At 47.4% G+C, this 15,412-nt stretch overlaps 1 protein-coding gene across 3 annotated transcripts in view; it reads left to right on the top strand.

Moving 5' to 3' along the window:
* Positions 1 to 774: 774 nt before the first annotated feature.
* The window catches only part of LOC128298994 (phospholipid-transporting ATPase ID), a 19,454-nt gene continuing 4,816 nt past the window's right edge, over positions 775 to 15,412 (top strand). Inside the window, exons 1-14 of one of the 3 annotated variants that reach the window (XM_053034822.1) lie at positions 775 to 1,096; positions 8,493 to 8,551; positions 8,632 to 8,844; positions 8,919 to 9,455; positions 10,138 to 10,221; positions 10,304 to 10,438; positions 10,519 to 10,767; positions 12,443 to 12,460; positions 13,084 to 13,250; positions 13,346 to 13,469; positions 13,535 to 13,708; positions 13,835 to 14,111; positions 14,199 to 14,351; positions 14,424 to 14,631. In XM_053034822.1, coding sequence (XP_052890782.1) covers positions 1,045 to 1,096; positions 8,493 to 8,551; positions 8,632 to 8,844; positions 8,919 to 9,455; positions 10,138 to 10,221; positions 10,304 to 10,438; positions 10,519 to 10,767; positions 12,443 to 12,460; positions 13,084 to 13,250; positions 13,346 to 13,469; positions 13,535 to 13,708; positions 13,835 to 14,111; positions 14,199 to 14,351; positions 14,424 to 14,631 — 2,450 coding nt within the window. In that variant the 5' untranslated portion in view covers positions 775 to 1,044. Of the gene's footprint in view, positions 1,097 to 8,492; positions 8,552 to 8,631; positions 8,845 to 8,918; positions 9,456 to 10,137; positions 10,222 to 10,303; positions 10,439 to 10,518; positions 10,768 to 11,821; positions 12,098 to 12,442; positions 12,461 to 13,083; positions 13,251 to 13,345; positions 13,470 to 13,534; positions 13,709 to 13,834; positions 14,112 to 14,198; positions 14,352 to 14,423; positions 14,632 to 15,412 lie in introns of all 3 variants that reach the window. The other 2 variants (XM_053034821.1, XM_053034820.1) reach the window with 2 other exon arrangements.

Raw genomic sequence — 15,412 nt, 5'->3', positions numbered from 1 at the left:
GATTTCCGTACATGGACTGATCAGTATGTTAAGTTTCTCACCGTGTGTCGAATATTGCTGGATGGGACAAGCGTACCACTAAAGCGCTGTTCAAACTGTTCTTTCCCGTGTTTCGTGTATCCGTTTGTCGGCAATGTTCAACGACTGATTGGTTCACCTTTTCTCGTTCACACACAGGGACCACATTCCGCACGTGACGCTTCTAATGGACGGGTGTCCTGTACCACGCACCGTGCCACCGTTCGAGCATTGGCTTTGGGTGCCACCGATGAAGTCGCGACCCTGGCAGTATCATCTCAAAGATTGAGCGATTTCCCAACGGACCCCCAACGCATCGTGGAAGAGATCGTGCATAGGACACGTGATTTGTTGTTCTGTTTTTTTTTCTAATTTTTTGGACACCGAGTACTTTGGTGAGCAAGTGTAATATTTATGTATTTTAAAAGTGCAAACATAAAACATCAAACAGTGTAGTGAACTCGGTGAAATAATCCTCGCAAAGCAAAGCGTTCAAGTGCCACAGTGTTAAGATTATGTTAGTTAGCGAAGGTTGAGGGAAGAAAGTAGCTTATATTTGTAAGAATCTTCAACGCATGCCGATGAAAGTGCATCGGAATGGTTCGCGTATCGTAGTTCCTAGCAGTAGTGTTTGTACTGCACGGCTAAATAGATGTGCAGCGCGCACGTATTTTCCAGTGCAATGAAAAGGAAAAAGTGCATCATCTCCTTGCCAAAGTGTGTGCGTGTGTCGTCACCCAGTCTTTGCTAGATCGTGATCTTCGGCTTCGTGTGAAGTATGTGCCTAGTGATTTGTGAGTAAGTTTCGCTTGTTGCCAGCACGATCGGTCCATAACGGGAGCGGCGTAACTAGTGGCAAACATATCCTACACGACGCCATATCATAACCACCAAGTGCAATTCATCTACCATTGGGGCCAAAGATTAACATAAAACATCGTTAAACGCCGTCCAATAGTCCATAGTAGTGTACCGTTGTAATATTTCTGGAAAGCGAAAGCGGATACATTGACCACTCGCCTCAATATGGGCGAATCGAGCAAGGTGCAGCAACAGCAGCAGGATAAAACCAGACAACGTAAGTAGACGACGGAAAACATGACGGTCTCCGTCTGTTATCATGGTCCTGCTTGCGGTTTAGTGTAACGCGTCGTTGTCATCGCTAAATCTGCCACAGTAGCCACATTCCTTCAGCACGTTCCGTAGCCGTTACTAATTGCTTTGCCTGTATCACGCTTGCTTACTCATCATCCGGCTTCCGATCGATCACAGTAGCGTACGAAATGCTGTGCCCCCGATAGATTGCATGCATATTCAGCAGTAGTTGTAGCGTTAAGTAATAGCGAACGCATTTGAATTTCAACGCACCGATTGTTATTGTTGTCGATTGCTTGTGTTTTAAAGGGTGTTCCACATTAAATTGCATCACCGTTAAAATGCTGTAGAAAATTAACCGATCTGTTGACCGATCTGTTCCAAACTTTGTGGGTATAGAATATAACCCTTAGCTAAGGCTTTTTCCAAATTTAATTCATTCATCTTCTGTACCATAACCGTTCGCTTGCAACTTGCATTTACCACCACTCATTTGGTTATGTATAACATTTCGTCGCAGTTTCTTCTGTATTTTAAATATTTTTCTTGGTGCCTGATTAATATTTGATCTCATTCGGATGTTCCCGTAGTGCTTGCTTCATAAAAGTCTAGTTTTTTATTCGATGGTCCCTAGGTCCGATGAGTTGGAGGATGGGGGGATCATGACATTGGGTGAAAACGTGACCAACTTGGCTTCGTATCAGGCCAGGGAAAAAATGAATAATGGCAAGAAAGTAGATCAGGTCAGAAGATCGTAGGAGCCGTGTTCTTTCCACAGACGAAACAGACGCATCTGTAAACATTCCTTGAGGTAAACTGTGTTTGTTTGCAAACTTTGGAAGATTTTTTTTACTTTACGTTCTCCGCAACATCAAATTTGTGTTGGGCGTTGAAGAACGGTAGCCCCAGATCCATTATGCCACACAGAGGCTTCGTCAGCATCTGGCGCTATGGCAAATTTCCACGTGTTTTCCACGTGTGGCGTGACGCCATTTTTTTTTAAATGATCAAAACTTTGTCATCGTTCGAAAAACATTAGCATCGCTTTTCAACCGTGCTGCAATTTGATGTGGAACACCCTGTACCCGATTACATTCAGTGCACCAATAAGGCGTCCCAAGTGCATCAACGGCACCGTTATGCGACGCATCCAAAATACTCGATTATCATCTGTTTTGTATTGGGTAGTATGTGTGTTCGTGCGAATAGACTATGTTTTGTGTGTTTGTGTATTGGTGTAAATGCACCCCGTGGAAATGCATATGCGAAAAAAAGGCGCCACATAAACTTCCCCGCCATAAACCCCCATCGACAAACAACTTTCCCACAGAAAAGTGCATGCCATGCGCAGTACGCGCACGACGTTCGAGTTTCACTTTCTCACAGGCGCGCATCAGCACGCGTCGTGTTTATGTTTTGGTCGTACCCCACAACAACACAACGGCAATGCATCTTCGTGCCCGTTCGCTGAAAGGGGTGAAAGGGGGGGGTGGGAAGAGGTACCGAACAGTCGCATTTTCCGAACTGGTTTTTCCCCTCCCCTTCCCCTTCCCATCAACACTTGCTAATGACAGTTATGGACGCAACGGGCAATGTTGGCAACACTGGCACAACTCACTTTTTGTGACATTTGTCGGAAAACGTCAAACTACTACACCACCACCAATGCAGCAGCGAACACAAACGGAAAACGAAAACATTTCCCAAGCTTTCTCACTCTCCCGGTGTACAATTGCTCTCTCTCTCTCTCTCTTTCTACCTCTCGCTCTCTCGCTCGTCCGTTTTGTACTGCGTTTGTGCTTTCGGTTTGCTATCTCTGTCTACTAAACGGGCATACTAATCATGAAAACTACCCTTTCTTCAGCCCGCGATGGTTTATATTGCCCTCCCGATCACCCCACCACCCCCAATACCGTTGCGTTAGTGCGTCTCTCGCAGTGAAGCGAGCAAAAACGACGACACACTGGTGGTGGTTTTCCACCGACCAAAAACATCAGCCGCAGAAGGGCACAGCAAACGCACAGTCCCATTTTCACTTGACAAGCGAGCGGACACACACACGGGGGAGACACCAAACATTAAAAGCAAAACGACCCAGGTACGGACAGCGTCTCGTAACCCGTGGGCCACTGTTTGAATCGATATTTTATGGACACTCGTGCCCGCGGGTTTGATGGTTAATTATTGCACCAAAATTGGAAAACTCTCCACGACAAACACGTGAGCCCAAGTGTGTGCCAAGCGGGTGTGTGCGTGTGCGCCCACCAAAAAACCTGTGGGGTAAATTGTGCGTACGCTATAAAACCAACAAAAAAAACAACAGTTACCGTGAAGTTGTGGTGCGGCACCCCCTGCTACTGGGGTGTAACGCCTTGATTAGTCGCGTTGCACAATATAACGTACGTGTGTGACTGTGTGTTTTTGTGTGTATTGTGGCGATTGAAAAGCTTTAGTAAGTTTTCCGAAAAGCGTTACTTTTATGTGTGTGTGAGAAAAATCGCCCTCAGAAAGGTGTCTGCAAGCGCATTCCCGATTAGAATGCAGCACTAGAAGGCGTTTGTGAGCTGAAGGATGGTACAGCAGTGTGGGGAGTGTAAAGAAAACAAGAAGAAGAAGTATTAATCCGCACGTTTGGAAGAAAATCGATCGAAGGCCCTCGTGCGCGTCCTCCACCCCCTCCGCGCCCTTGGTGGAAGATCCATTCGTATAGCAACAACGGTGTGTGGTACTTTTCCAATACACAAACCCTAAGTACACACTGGGGCGCCATCTCCACCCACCGTCCATGTTAGTGGGGCGCCTCAGTGGGTCTGTGTGCGTGACTGAGACACCGACCGACCGTGTTGGATGCGTGTCGTCCGTACGCGCCCAACAGGAAGTCATCCATCCAAGGGGGTGGTGGTGGTCCGGGAGTGTGTGAAAAGTGTGCGCGAATGTCTTCTACAGCCCGGTCCCCTTCCCATTCCAGTGCGGAGTATCGTTCCTTTCTCGGTCGCGTTTGATGTGACGCGTGGGATGTGGACCGTGAAGAAGCGATAAGAGTTGTGGTGGGGGTGGGGGGGGGAGGGGTGATATCCGGTTGGAAAGTCCGTGAAGGACGAAACAACACCCAACTGATCACCCGTTCTCGTGAGGTTGAATCCGACCGGATTTAGCTGGATGACTCATCGGCACGGAGGAAAAAAGGAGAGAACAAAAAAACACAAACAAACAGGAACACGAAAGAAGGGGGGGTGCACCTTCAAGTTTTCTTATATCCTCCCATTGCGTTGTGGGATGTGGCCAGTGATACAAAGTTGTGGGTATGTGTGGACCGTTTTTTTGTTTGCCGTTTCTGCTCTTTCTGTCCATAGAATATAGCGTAAGGGAATAAACACAGTGGCCATAAATTCATCTGCCAGGCCCATTCACGCGAAGGAAGACAATGCCGTCATATGCAGTGCAGAGCAGACTTCTTTATCCTTCTGTTGATATAGAGTGTCCTTTCTGCTTGATTCCACCGTCGCCAGTCGATGGCTTAACGCTGTCTCCCGCACATCGTCATTACTGGCAAGACAACACCGTAAAAGACGCTCGGCATGATTTGTTCCACTCCGGCCTCGTTGTTATTAAATCGATTGCACCCAAGGCGGATGCGAGCGTGGGTGAGGATACGCGTGCGATCAGGTTCCGGGCCGGGAGAGCCGGGTCGTAACGCAATCAAACCATTTCCCGCAATTAAGCCACCCAAACCGCTGCTCGTCTTCAACTTCGGCACGTCTCTGGCAAGATGTGACCCCGGCAAACAGAAAGTGACCATTTCCTTCGTATGCACATCCTCCATATGGAGGTTACGTGCGGTGAACCCTGTGTACGGAATGGATCATATTGCCACTTTCCGTGGTACTTAGAGGTCGTTTTACGCCCGATTGTAATGGTCGGGTAAATTGTAAAACCATCAACCAACAAGCTTATGCCATCAGCGCAAACTGTGCCGTGGAACTTTTTAATCCACTACCGATAATAACCAACCCATTCTATTGAAGTATCGACGTTCGTGCCAAGGGTTAAACGTGCCTCTCTGGTGTGTCCCGGCGCGTTCAAGAGTGCCGCCTCGCCCGGCAAGCGGCTTATTATCATTAGTTGTCGGCATAACCTCACAACGACCTCTCCCGGTGCTTAGTTCAAAAAATGGCCCTTTACCCCTTATTAACGTTACCGGTGGAATGTTGTTCCCAGCAGAAGGTGGAACGACGGTACTCGCAATGTGTTGTGTTTGTGTGCGCCTAAAAATGACACGCACCGGGTGTAGACCCTTTTTGCCAGCCAAATTCTCCACCCCACCCCTTCCTACACACGGCAATAAACGACACACCTGGTGCAATAATCGCCAATTGTTTTGAGTGGAGACGAAGCCCCATTACATTCTTGCTGCTCCCTACACGATACTGTTGCAAACCTTTAAAATGCACCTGCATGTCTCTAGTGTGCAATTGTGCTGCAACTTTAGCAAAGCAAATTTATCTTACCCAACAAGTCTGTAGCAATATTTAGAAATTGTTTCTCGTTGTGCTTTTTACGACCCAACCCAATCGGCAATCTTCTAGCGTGCGGGGGTTTTTGGACCACCTCCCCACTAACGATGCAAACAACTTTGTGGCATCGGGTTTTTCCACTTTTTTTCTCTCTCTCTCTCTCTCTCTCTCTCTCTTCTGTCAGCAAATTTGTCTACTACTGCGAGCCTGCGTTCTGTTCTGTTTTGTTTGTGTTTTTGAGACGCCGTTGTACTGCGGATTGCAGCAATTGCGGCTGTTTTTTTTTTATTGCGACAGATCTGTACAGTAGAAAGCTTCACCATTTGCTACGTGCGTGCACTAATTGTGACTAGGAAGAGCTGGTGTTTGTGTTGCTTGTCAGCATGAAAACAACGATAATAATGCAAGAGGAAAATACTACGCATTGTTCTTATTTGTCCAGTCGCTTCTAAATATAACCATATTCGAAGAAATGGTGCCGTCTCGAAGAAAAACCTCTCTCCCGCTATTTATTTAAATTGATCGATCGAAATTTAACCCTCCGCCACCACCCCCGCCCTTCCCCCCCCCCCCCAAATGGGACACAAATAACCGAAAGGGGATGATGACGAAGGCCCCCCTTTGACAACAGCCGTCGTGACATCAGACGCCGGTGTGACGCCAGTGTTTACTGCTTCGGGACAATTTGTCAATTTTCAACACGCCCCGGTTACGGATTTCTCTTTAATTAAGCCAATTAAACAAACAGCTTCCTCTTTGATCCCCCCCCCCTCCTCCCTCCCCCCTCCCCCCCTCCACACCATCACGAGGTCACCTCTCAGGAGTAATAAAATATCGTTGGCATTGCGCTCGGGAATCCACTTGCCTGCCGCTGTTGCTGACCTTACGGCTGCAAGTGCGCTTGAACTTCGCTTGAACTCGCACAGCCGTTTCGTGTGGGCCCGCGAACTGCAAGAACCGTGCGTATTGGGCAGTATCGATGGATGAATGTGTTTTTGATTGGGTAATAATCAAAGTGATTCTGCATATCTTATGAACGATCCCAACTGCAGGGCAGTGTGCAGGCTGATAAGTGAAGAGCTATAAAACCGATCCGTCGCCCTTGTTTGCTAAAGTGATTTAATTGACACGTACTGTAGAACAAGCGCGCGCCTCCGGGGCGGACGGGACAGTGAAAAGGTGGACATAGTTTGTGTCACAATTATATTAGCGGAGGGCACCACCGTCGCGATATGTGACTGGACCTTGCGTACCGGAACAAAGACAGATTCGTACGCGTGAACATCGTTTCCCTTCCCACCCGGGCGCCATTAAAGGGCACACGCACGGCGGCGGCGACATCATCGGTGATACGATGGTAGACAGCTGCATACCGTCCACGGTACAGCGGTTATAGTGAACGTGCCGGGTTTGACAGCATGCCTATTTCGCACGCCACCACGGATTCGGTCGAGCTGGAGATCCTGGAGATACGGCAGGATTCCAGCGACGACGACGATGAGCACGATCCGGCCGGTCGGTCGTACGGGGCGCGCAATACCCGCGGTCGACGCAACCCTCCCGCGACGGTCGTGCGGCGCCAGCAGCAGCAGCAACAGCACCAGCACGAGATAGCCCTGGCCGGCAGTAGTAGTGCTGCACGCGGTCCAGAAACGTTCGGCGCGGAACGCGGCATCATGTGCCGGACGGGATCTCCACCGAAGCGGAAGCGCTTTCGCCGCAACCATCGCAGCAGCAGCACCCGGCACAAATCCAACTCGCAGAGCTGTGGCAGCCTGTACAATCTGGCCGCGACCCGGCCACTTCATCCGCAGCGTTCCGAGCCGAACGTCAACTTCTACTCCAGTCCCGGTGAGCACGGGTACGAGGGCACGATCGACGTTAACTTCCACGTGCAGGACAGCTCCAACACGCTGGACGATGCACCGGTGCTGGAAAGTTGCGAAAGTCTCGGTGCGGGGCGACGGTCGCGTAACGGTGGTGCCGGTACCCGGTGTGGATCGGCCGGCACCGGTCGACTGCTGCTGCGGCCGGGTGGTGATGGGGACGGTTTCGGTGATGAGGCCGACGATGGTAGCTACGGCAGCGGCATGGACGCGCTCGACGACGGTGATCGAGGGGACGACGGCATGACGGCCGGGTGTCTCGGTGGTGGTGGTGGTGGTGGTGGGTCGGGTACGGGCCATCCGCACACACAGCACGGGCTCCGGGCCTCGATCGTGTCGGTGCTCGGCAAGCTGGGCATGTGGAACACCAACAAACCACCGGGCGGGAAGCCGGTCCCGGTGCTGATCCATCGTAGCGACACGAAGTCGTCCTTCGATCGTGGCCAATCTTACATATCGAACGGAGCCAGCCGACTGCGATCGATTTTCGGGGGTAAAACCATACATACGCACACGCATCCGCCGCGCATTCTGTGCCCGGTTACTATTCTGCTGTCTTGTTCCATTCCCATTTGGCCACCCAGGGATTGCATGCTTCCTTTTTGTTTTCTAACGCACATTAACACCTCATTAACACCATTGTGAAACAGTGGCCCTCGTTACAGACCCGTGTTTATATATGTTGTTGCACCATAATTGCACCTGCTTGATCGATCGCTCACATTGCCTCACATTCGCTAACTTCGCCTGCACCATTCGACTAACTCTCGGATGTGTCATCCCATATGCTCATCACATACTTCACGGTATGCATTACCTTTTGCTTCTGTTTCACTGTTCTTTGTCAATCACCATGCCAATGCCAATTCGTAGAAAGGAACTGTCAACAGAACTTTTTTGTTTTGGCTAGTTTTTTCGCCATCTTTTCTAAAGTCTCTACATACGATGATACTAATTTACATTACTTTCGTTTGCACAGAAAATGAACGACGAATACGAGCCAACGACAGAGAATACAATACACAATTCAAATATGCTGTAAGTGTAATGTTCATTGCGATGCGAAGCATTATCGTTTTTCTCCCGCCACTAACGATCGTTTCACTTTAACGTTCCAGAACAACTACATCAAAACGTCCAAATATTCGATATTAACATTTTTGCCTTTGAACCTGCTGGAGCAGTTCCAACGTCTTGCCAACTTTTACTTTCTGTGTCTACTAATCCTCCAGCTGATACCGGCGATCTCGTCACTGACGCCCGTCACCACCGCGATCCCGTTGATCGGTGTGCTCATGCTAACTGCCATCAAGGATGCCTACGACGATTTCGTAAGTGTTTCAGCGGATCGGGTTTGCAAGTGAGTTTTGCCGCACGCAAGTAACACCTTCCATTTTCCCCGCAGCAAAGACACATGTCCGACTCGCAAGTTAACAACCGACGGTCGAAAACGCTCCGCCACGGGAAGCTGGTCGATGAGCGGTGGTCCGGCGTACAGGTCGGTGACATTATCCGGATGGATAACGACCAGTTCGTGGCGGCCGACATACTGCTGCTGTCGTCCAGCGAACCGAACGGGCTGTGCTTTATCGAGACGGCCGAACTGGACGGGGAGACGAATCTCAAGATCAAACAGTGCCTGCCCGAGACGGCCGCGATGGGCCAGCAGGAGGATCTGCTGTGGAAGTTTAACGGTGAGATTGTGTGCGAACCACCGAACAACCTGCTGAACAAGTTCGAGGGTACGCTCACGTGGAAGAACCAACGCTACCCGCTCGACAACGATAAGATCCTGCTGCGCGGTTGCATCATCCGCAACACGCAGTGGTGCTACGGTGTCGTCATTTTCGCCGGCAAGGACACGAAGCTGATGCAGAACTCGGGCAAGACCAAATTCAAACGGACGACCATCGATAGGCTATTAAATTTTATAATCATAGGAGTAAGTATTGGATCAACCGGGACACAGTGCAGCGTGTTTGTGCATTGCGTTGGGATTTGTAAAATGTTTGACGTTGTGCAATATAAAACCCGCGGTCCCGCGGTGGAAAATTCCCCCTTGCACGAAGATGGATATCAACAACAGCTTGGAAACCAGTCATCGCAGCTACTGCTGCGAGATCGTGCCCGTCACGGGTGGTCCGGCGGCTGAATAAAACTGCATCCAACAGATGCATCTGCAAGATAAATAATGCAGATATCGGTGTGTGTGTGTCTTGTTGTCCCTTTCGGTGCAACTAGCATGCTTTAAACGATTGTCGTCGCTGATTGAAAATGACGGCAATCGATTGGCATTCCGTGAGCGCGCCACCAACAGCTGGGGATCCGGTCCACTCAATGCAACGCGATGGAAGTTCTATTACCGATTTAACGTACTTAATGGGGGTAGTTTAATTGCGCTACAGATGCGTCCCCGGAAGCTGTTGGGCGATGAAACGCTTTTAATGTTTCGGAATAATTATCGACATTGTCTGTTGATTAATGGGTCGTGCATTGGAGTACATCGATCGAGGTCTATTACATCATGCCCAATCGTTGCTCCACGAATCTCTGGATTTAAATGAGCAATATATGGCAGCAGTTAAGAGCAGTTAGTTAAAATTATTTTTCCACTTCCTTTGCAGATAGTGTTCTTTCTCCTATCGATATGCGGTTTCTGCACGATTGCATCCGCAATATGGGAGGCATTAGTAGGATACAAATTTCAAGTAAGTATTGGCAAAGTCGCACTCCCCCTGCCAACAAATGAGCCCGCAAATACGCTCTGCATCTGCATTCTTTCTCTTTCAGATTTATCTGCCATGGGAAAGGATAATCCCGAAGGATTACCTGCAGGGTGCAATCAGTATCGGGGGTCTAGTCTTTTTTTCCTACGCAATCGTACTGAACACAGTGGTGCCAATATCTTTATACGTGTCGGTAGAGGTGAGACGAGGATGAGGGCAGCTATTCGCAGCTTAGGAAAGTGCATCGCAATTCTTTACACCGTTGCTCTATGTTTGTAGGTGATCCGTTTCGCGCAATCCTTCCTTATTAACTGGGACGAAAAGATGTACTATGAGAAGACGAAAACCCACGCCAAAGCACGAACCACGACGCTGAACGAGGAGCTGGGCCAGATACAGTACATCTTCTCGGACAAAACGGGAACCTTGACGCAGAACATTATGACGTTCAACAAATGCAGCATTGCCGGTCGTGCCTATGGCGATGTGGTTGATATGCGTACGGGCGAAACAGTCGAGCTGTCGGAGGTAAGCACAGGACACGGGTACGGGTACAGGAATTCACACTTTAGAAAACCCTTTTCTCCTACCACTCTATGTAGACATTTAAAGAAGTGCTTGCAGTAGTGTACCTTTGCTCTTCAACTCTTTTGACCTGCATCGTAATCCGTTGTCTTGTAATGCTCGGGGTGGGGTAGAGTATGGGGGATCCGTCGGCAGGCGGCAAGCCAATCCGTTTGTCTCCAAGAACTACCTTCCTGAATACTGATACTCAAGCAACAATCGCACCTTCCCTTTTTGTAGGACCTTGTTCCACGAAGAGCGTATAGAAACCATTAACATTAGATACTATTGTAGTGTATTTGCAAAGATCCATCCATGGCCATCGGCGCTGTAACTTACCATGCTACCAGCAGCAACAAAATGGCACCGCCATATGTGCTTTTCCGCAGCAAAACGCTGTATAATACGCTCAATTTTCTTACTTCCTTAACAACAGCTTTTGTCGAGTGGAATAGCCTGGACAAATGCGTACTTCATTCCGAATGCCACCAAACAGGATTTGTGCGATTGTTTTGTTATCCTTTTTTTCTATCTCTCTCCTTCTACGTGTATGTCCGTGTGTAACATGTGTGTAATCATTAGTTCTGTATCTATGGAACCGATTCAAGAGGGGGATGGGGGACAGATTCTACTGTAATGTACATGTTTTGAAACGTGTGTCAATTTACAACTGTTTTCAACATCTTTCTTGTACTTCTTTCTTTCTTCTTCCTTCCCATTTCCTTCGTGGTATGTGTATTACTCCCTGTTCATTACATTTGCCAATGAAACACGTTCGGTTTTATTTATTGTTTTGTCTTTTATTAACTGTTACATTCTACTTACTTTTCTGTATCTCATTTATCTTCCCCGTGTAATCCGTTTACCTGTTTTCCCTACCATTTGTTAAAATGCGTTTTTGTGTGTGCGTTTTATGTTTGTTTGTTTGTCTCTTATGTTTTTCTTCTTTTTGTCTTTTCTCTCTTCTATTTCTCTCGTTTTTTTTTGTGCATTCCTTGCGCCCATACGCTTGGTGTAGCCTACATTCAACAGTAACACATCGCTTTTGTTAAACGCTGAAGAGCCGCCAGGTCGCAGCACACCACAGCCCACCACCGAACAACCCGTTCAGACTAAAAGCCCCACAAACAAAAAGCATCCACCTTCACTACATGTTAGATTCAGTCAGCACAGTAATGCCCAAGAAATGCAGACGTCCATATCCACTAAGCAAGCCACACCACAAACCCATATCCCGGCGCAGTCAACTACCGATGTACCACCAAGTGGGAACAATACGCAAGAAGGACTGCATGTATGCATGAGTTTTGTTACTGTACTACTGTGAACTTGTTGCGCTTTACTGTCGCTTTGTCATTAGTTTGTCGGAACGTTATTGTGTTATAAGTTTGCAAACTCTGTGCGTGTGTATCGTAAGTCATCGTAGAATCGGAGTAGAATGTATTGAAAATTACATACCCATATCCATTCACCATTATTGGGGAAAATGCACTAGAGTACTCTTGTCGATCATGCAGCTAACTAGCTTTTGCAACATCCACTACAATTGTTTCACTATTCAGTATACTTTTGTATTCCCTGTTCAATGTCTAATTTCTGTAACAAATCCAATTTCATTTTACCACTTTTTTCAACCTAGGTTTCTTCATATAGTGTGGTGAGTTTCCTTTGATGATTGCTTTATTGCCTTTTTTTTATTCGACATCATACCCATGTGCAACAAAGTGCTTTAAATGCTTTATTTTGAAATGCAATTTTATATATTTTGACCATTGATCCACATATTTTTTAAAATGATGTTTTAATACTCTTTCAAACATGGACAATCAAGAGTACTTTAGTGTGTGTGGTTTTTTTTTTATTAAATCGGTACACCACAGCATGTTATGATAGTTTCGAAATTGTGTCATAATTACATTCAAATTTAGTAAAATTGTTAACCAGCACAAAAAAGGCGAAATTGGAATCAGAATTTAATAGTTTGCTGTAAGTGCTTGGTACACTTTCGTTTAAGTTTTGTTACATTTTCCATGCGCAACGTATGCAACATTGGCTCGATCAACCGTGCTTACCGTTTATTTTCCTTTACGATTCTTTCTCATCCATCTACTATTACTACTACTACTACTACTACTGCCACTGCCACTTGTGCACCTCAACAACATGTGTCGTCTAAATCGTCAACTCATTTCCAATCCTACTCACTCACGAAACTACACAACCTCTACAAAAAAAAACTCCCACTCGATCATTGTGTGTACCACTACCGAAATGTGGTAGGTGATGGAGTCGGTTGACTTTTCCTTCAATCCCGAGTACGAACCCGAGTTCCGGTGGTACGACCAGGGCCTGCTCGATGCGGTCCGCGCGGGCGAGGAGCACGCGCATAACTTTTTTCGATTACTTGCACTATGCCATACCGTGATGGCGGAGGAGAAAAATGGCAAGTAAGTTGTGACTCCGCCGGACGGGTGACGAATGTTGAGCATTTTGGGCGTACACTTCTTGCAACCATTAACCATTATCTGTTCACCGCGCGCAGGTTAGATTATCAAGCACAAAGTCCTGACGAGGCGGCCCTCGTATCGGCGGCGCGAAATTTTGGATTTGTTTTTAAATCACGAGCACCGAATAGTATAACAATAGAGGTCATGGGACGAACAGAGGTATGTATCGCGAGCAGGGGAAGTGTTATTTCGAAGTGTAATTAACAACGTTGTCCCATTCGCAGGAATATGAACTGTTAAGTATATTAGATTTTAATAACGTTAGAAAACGAATGTCGGTCGTGTTGCGTCGCAACAACACCATCATACTGTACTGTAAGGGTGCCGATAGTGTGATATACGATAGGCTAGGACCGAACCAACATGACCTAAAGGCACGTACGCAGGAACATTTAAATGTGAGTATTGTTACTTCGCTTCCCTATTTGGAAGTACCGCTTCATCCCTGGAATATGTGGCGCTGGCTTGTGGAGATCTAGTATTGGAGATCGGAATATATCTATTTTTGTTTTTCGATCATCCAGAAATTTGCCGGCGAAGGTTTGCGTACGCTGGTGCTTGCCGAAAGGCGACTGACGAAGGAGTTCTACGAGTCCTGGCTGGTGCGACAGAGAGAAGCTGCCTTATCTTTAGACGGTAGAGAGGATAAGTTAGGTGCAATCTACGAGGAGATCGAATGTGATATGCAGCTGGTCGGTGTGACGGCTATAGAGGATAAGCTACAGGACGGTGTCCCCCAGACGATCGCCAATCTACAGCTGGCCGGCATAAAGATTTGGGTTCTTACTGGTGACAAGCAAGGTATGTAGAAGAATACCGCCACAAAAAAAAACATACATTTAAGCAGCTTGTTAATTGAATGCCCTCTGCTTACGCTTTGCTTTGTAGAAACTGCAATAAATATAGGATATTCCTGTCAGCTGCTAACGGACGATATGGTGGACGTGTTTGTGATCGACGGCATTACCAAGAGTGAGGTGGAGCAGCAGCTGCGCAAGTACATGGACTCGTTGCGCATCGTGAACACCTACCATCCAGCTAGTGAGTGATGCATTTTCCCAACCCCCAAAAAAAAACCTGTATTCTAACGTGGTCACACTCGACCCGTTTCAGATGTGCAAAAAGCCAACAACATGCACTCGCAAACGGTCGGCAGCAGTGAAACGAGTGCGGTGACGGCCAACGGTGCGCACAGCAGCAGTTCGGGACCGATGGTCGACATACAGAACACCTCGCCGCCGTCCGTGTCGGTGGTGACGTTTAGGTGGGATAATAGACATAAATATACAAGCATAGGAGGAAGCGAGGAGGCACCGGACAGGTACACACCGACCCCACAATCACGCCGAATGTTGTTCGGTCCGCGAGCGGCGATCGTACGGACGAACCCAAAATTTATGCTCTCCATCAAAATCCCCACTACTGCAACCCATGGATCGGTCGGACCAGACTCGATCATGAGTCTGTGTGTGTGTGCGTGTGTGTGTGTGTAATCAGTTATCCTGTATTCTGTGGGGTGTTTTCTTTTAATTTTCCTGATTTATTTCTGTTCTATTTACCACAGTGCCCTGGTATATATATATGTACTCCAGTGTATTTAAAACAACAAGTTATTTTCTAACGCTAGTATCTTGTTTTTAGCCCTGTATTAAGGTTCAAAATGTGTTTTTTTTAACTCATTCGAGGCCCTGGTATTCCATTATTCTTCACTTTCTTTCCTTCCGTTCCGTTCTTCTTACGGTTCCCTCTGAAACGGTGTTAGTGTAATTGCTATATTGTTCGTATACCTAAACGTACTGCGAGTTGTACAAAATCAATCTCCGCGCCATTGTTTCGTAGGGCGGAGTATAACAAAATGACCCACAGGACATGAATGTGGTGCGCACAAAGTGTCCAGGGGCATTAATTACACTACACGACGTGAGGCACCGAACATACATACTATACAGAAACACAAATGTGTCACGCTAGCCAATGCCTTCCTCATATGCCTGTACAGATGAACAAACAAATCAATGTAGTAAATAGTAGCGTAAGCACACTTCCCCTTATCTAACATTCCTTCTAACTAACTCTCACACTCTGTGTTGTGCTATCTGTTC

This window comes from Anopheles moucheti, chromosome 2 (genome assembly GCF_943734755.1).
Source record: "Anopheles moucheti chromosome 2, idAnoMoucSN_F20_07, whole genome shotgun sequence".
In the NCBI taxonomy this organism is placed as follows: Eukaryota; Metazoa; Arthropoda; class Insecta; order Diptera; family Culicidae; genus Anopheles; species Anopheles moucheti.
This window is presented reverse-complemented; position numbering and strand designations above follow the sequence as displayed.